This window comes from Selaginella moellendorffii, unplaced genomic scaffold (genome assembly GCF_000143415.4).
Source record: "Selaginella moellendorffii unplaced genomic scaffold, v1.0 SELMOscaffold_236, whole genome shotgun sequence".
Classification (NCBI taxonomy): Eukaryota; Viridiplantae; Streptophyta; class Lycopodiopsida; order Selaginellales; family Selaginellaceae; genus Selaginella; species Selaginella moellendorffii.
Genome location: NW_003314495.1, coordinates 19,543 through 20,551, shown reverse-complemented (window position 1 = coordinate 20,551; position 1,009 = coordinate 19,543). Strand labels below are relative to the sequence as shown.

Here is a 1,009-nt window from a genome sequence, read left to right as displayed (position 1 = left end):
AACGAGCAAGGTGGTGGAGGATGGCACAACCACTGCTAAGAAGAGAAAATATCACAGAGCTTCAGACAAGGATAGCAAGGTGGTGGACGATACAATCCAGCGTGCCGCGAAGAAGAGAAAGGTTCCCTACGCTCCGATGGACGCTCCAAGTGCTGTCGAGAAGGATAAGGCTCCCGACGCTCCGATGGGCGCTCCAATTGCTCCTACGAAGAGAAAAGCTCCTGACGCTGCGATGGACGCTGCTAAGAAGAGAAAAGCTCCCATGGACGCTCCAAGTGCTGCCGAGAAGGATAAAGCTCCCGACGCTCCGATGGATGCTCCTACGATGACTAAAGCTCCTGACGCTGCGATGGACGCTCCAAGTGCTGCTAAAGCTCCCGACGCTGCTCCAAGTAGAAAAGCTCCGACTATCAAGTGTCCTTCTACGTGTTTCAAGGCTCCAGGCAGGGACAGGTCGGGAGACGATTCTGCTACCAAGCGTGCTGCTGTTACGACAGGAAAAGCTCTCGAGGCTCCAGCCAAAGATAGTTCGAGCAAGGCGGTGGACGCGAGAGGAAAATCTCTCAGGATTCCAGGCAAGGAGGTGCACGGTACGACTATCAAGTCCGCTGCTACAAGAGCAATACCTCCCAAGGCTCCAGCTAGCCCGAGTAAGGAGGTGAACGATGCAAGCGCTGCCAAGACTAGAGGAACTAGCGCTTCACACAAGGATACGCCGAGAAAGGAGGTGCAGGATACGACTATCAAGTCCACTGCTGCAAAACCACCCAAGGCTCCAGTGAAAGCTAGCCCGAGCAAGGTGGCAACCGCTGCCAAGACCAGAGGAATAGCTTTCACTAGCGGTCCACACAGGGATACATTGACTAGAGGAAAAGCTCTCACTAGCGCTACGCCGAGCAAGGTGGTGGACGATGCAAGCGCTGCCAAGACTAGAGGAAAAGCTCTCGCTAGCAGTCCACACAAGGATACGCCGAGCAAGGTGGTCTCGAAGCTGGATGCTACTCGAGGA

General features: G+C 54.8%; 1 protein-coding gene across 1 annotated transcript; it reads left to right on the top strand.

Moving 5' to 3' along the window:
• Positions 1 to 136: 136 nt before the first annotated feature.
• On the top strand, positions 137 to 933 carry LOC9648476 (histone H1.4). The gene is made up of 2 exons (XM_024667902.1): positions 137 to 799; positions 886 to 933. Exons 1-2 carry the CDS (start codon positions 137 to 139, stop codon positions 931 to 933), a joined length of 711 nt encoding a protein of 236 aa, XP_024523670.1.
• Positions 934 to 1,009: the final 76 nt, after the last annotated feature.

Excerpts from the sequence above, each read along its gene's own strand:
- LOC9648476 (XM_024667902.1), top strand. The coding sequence starts at position 137 with ATGGACGCTCCAAGTGCTGTCGAGAAGGATAAGGCTCCCGACGCTCCG. Across the intron at positions 800-885 it reads TGAAAGCTAGCCCGAGCAAG|CGCTACGCCGAGCAAGGTGG; the intron begins GTGGCAACCGCT and ends AGCTCTCACTAG.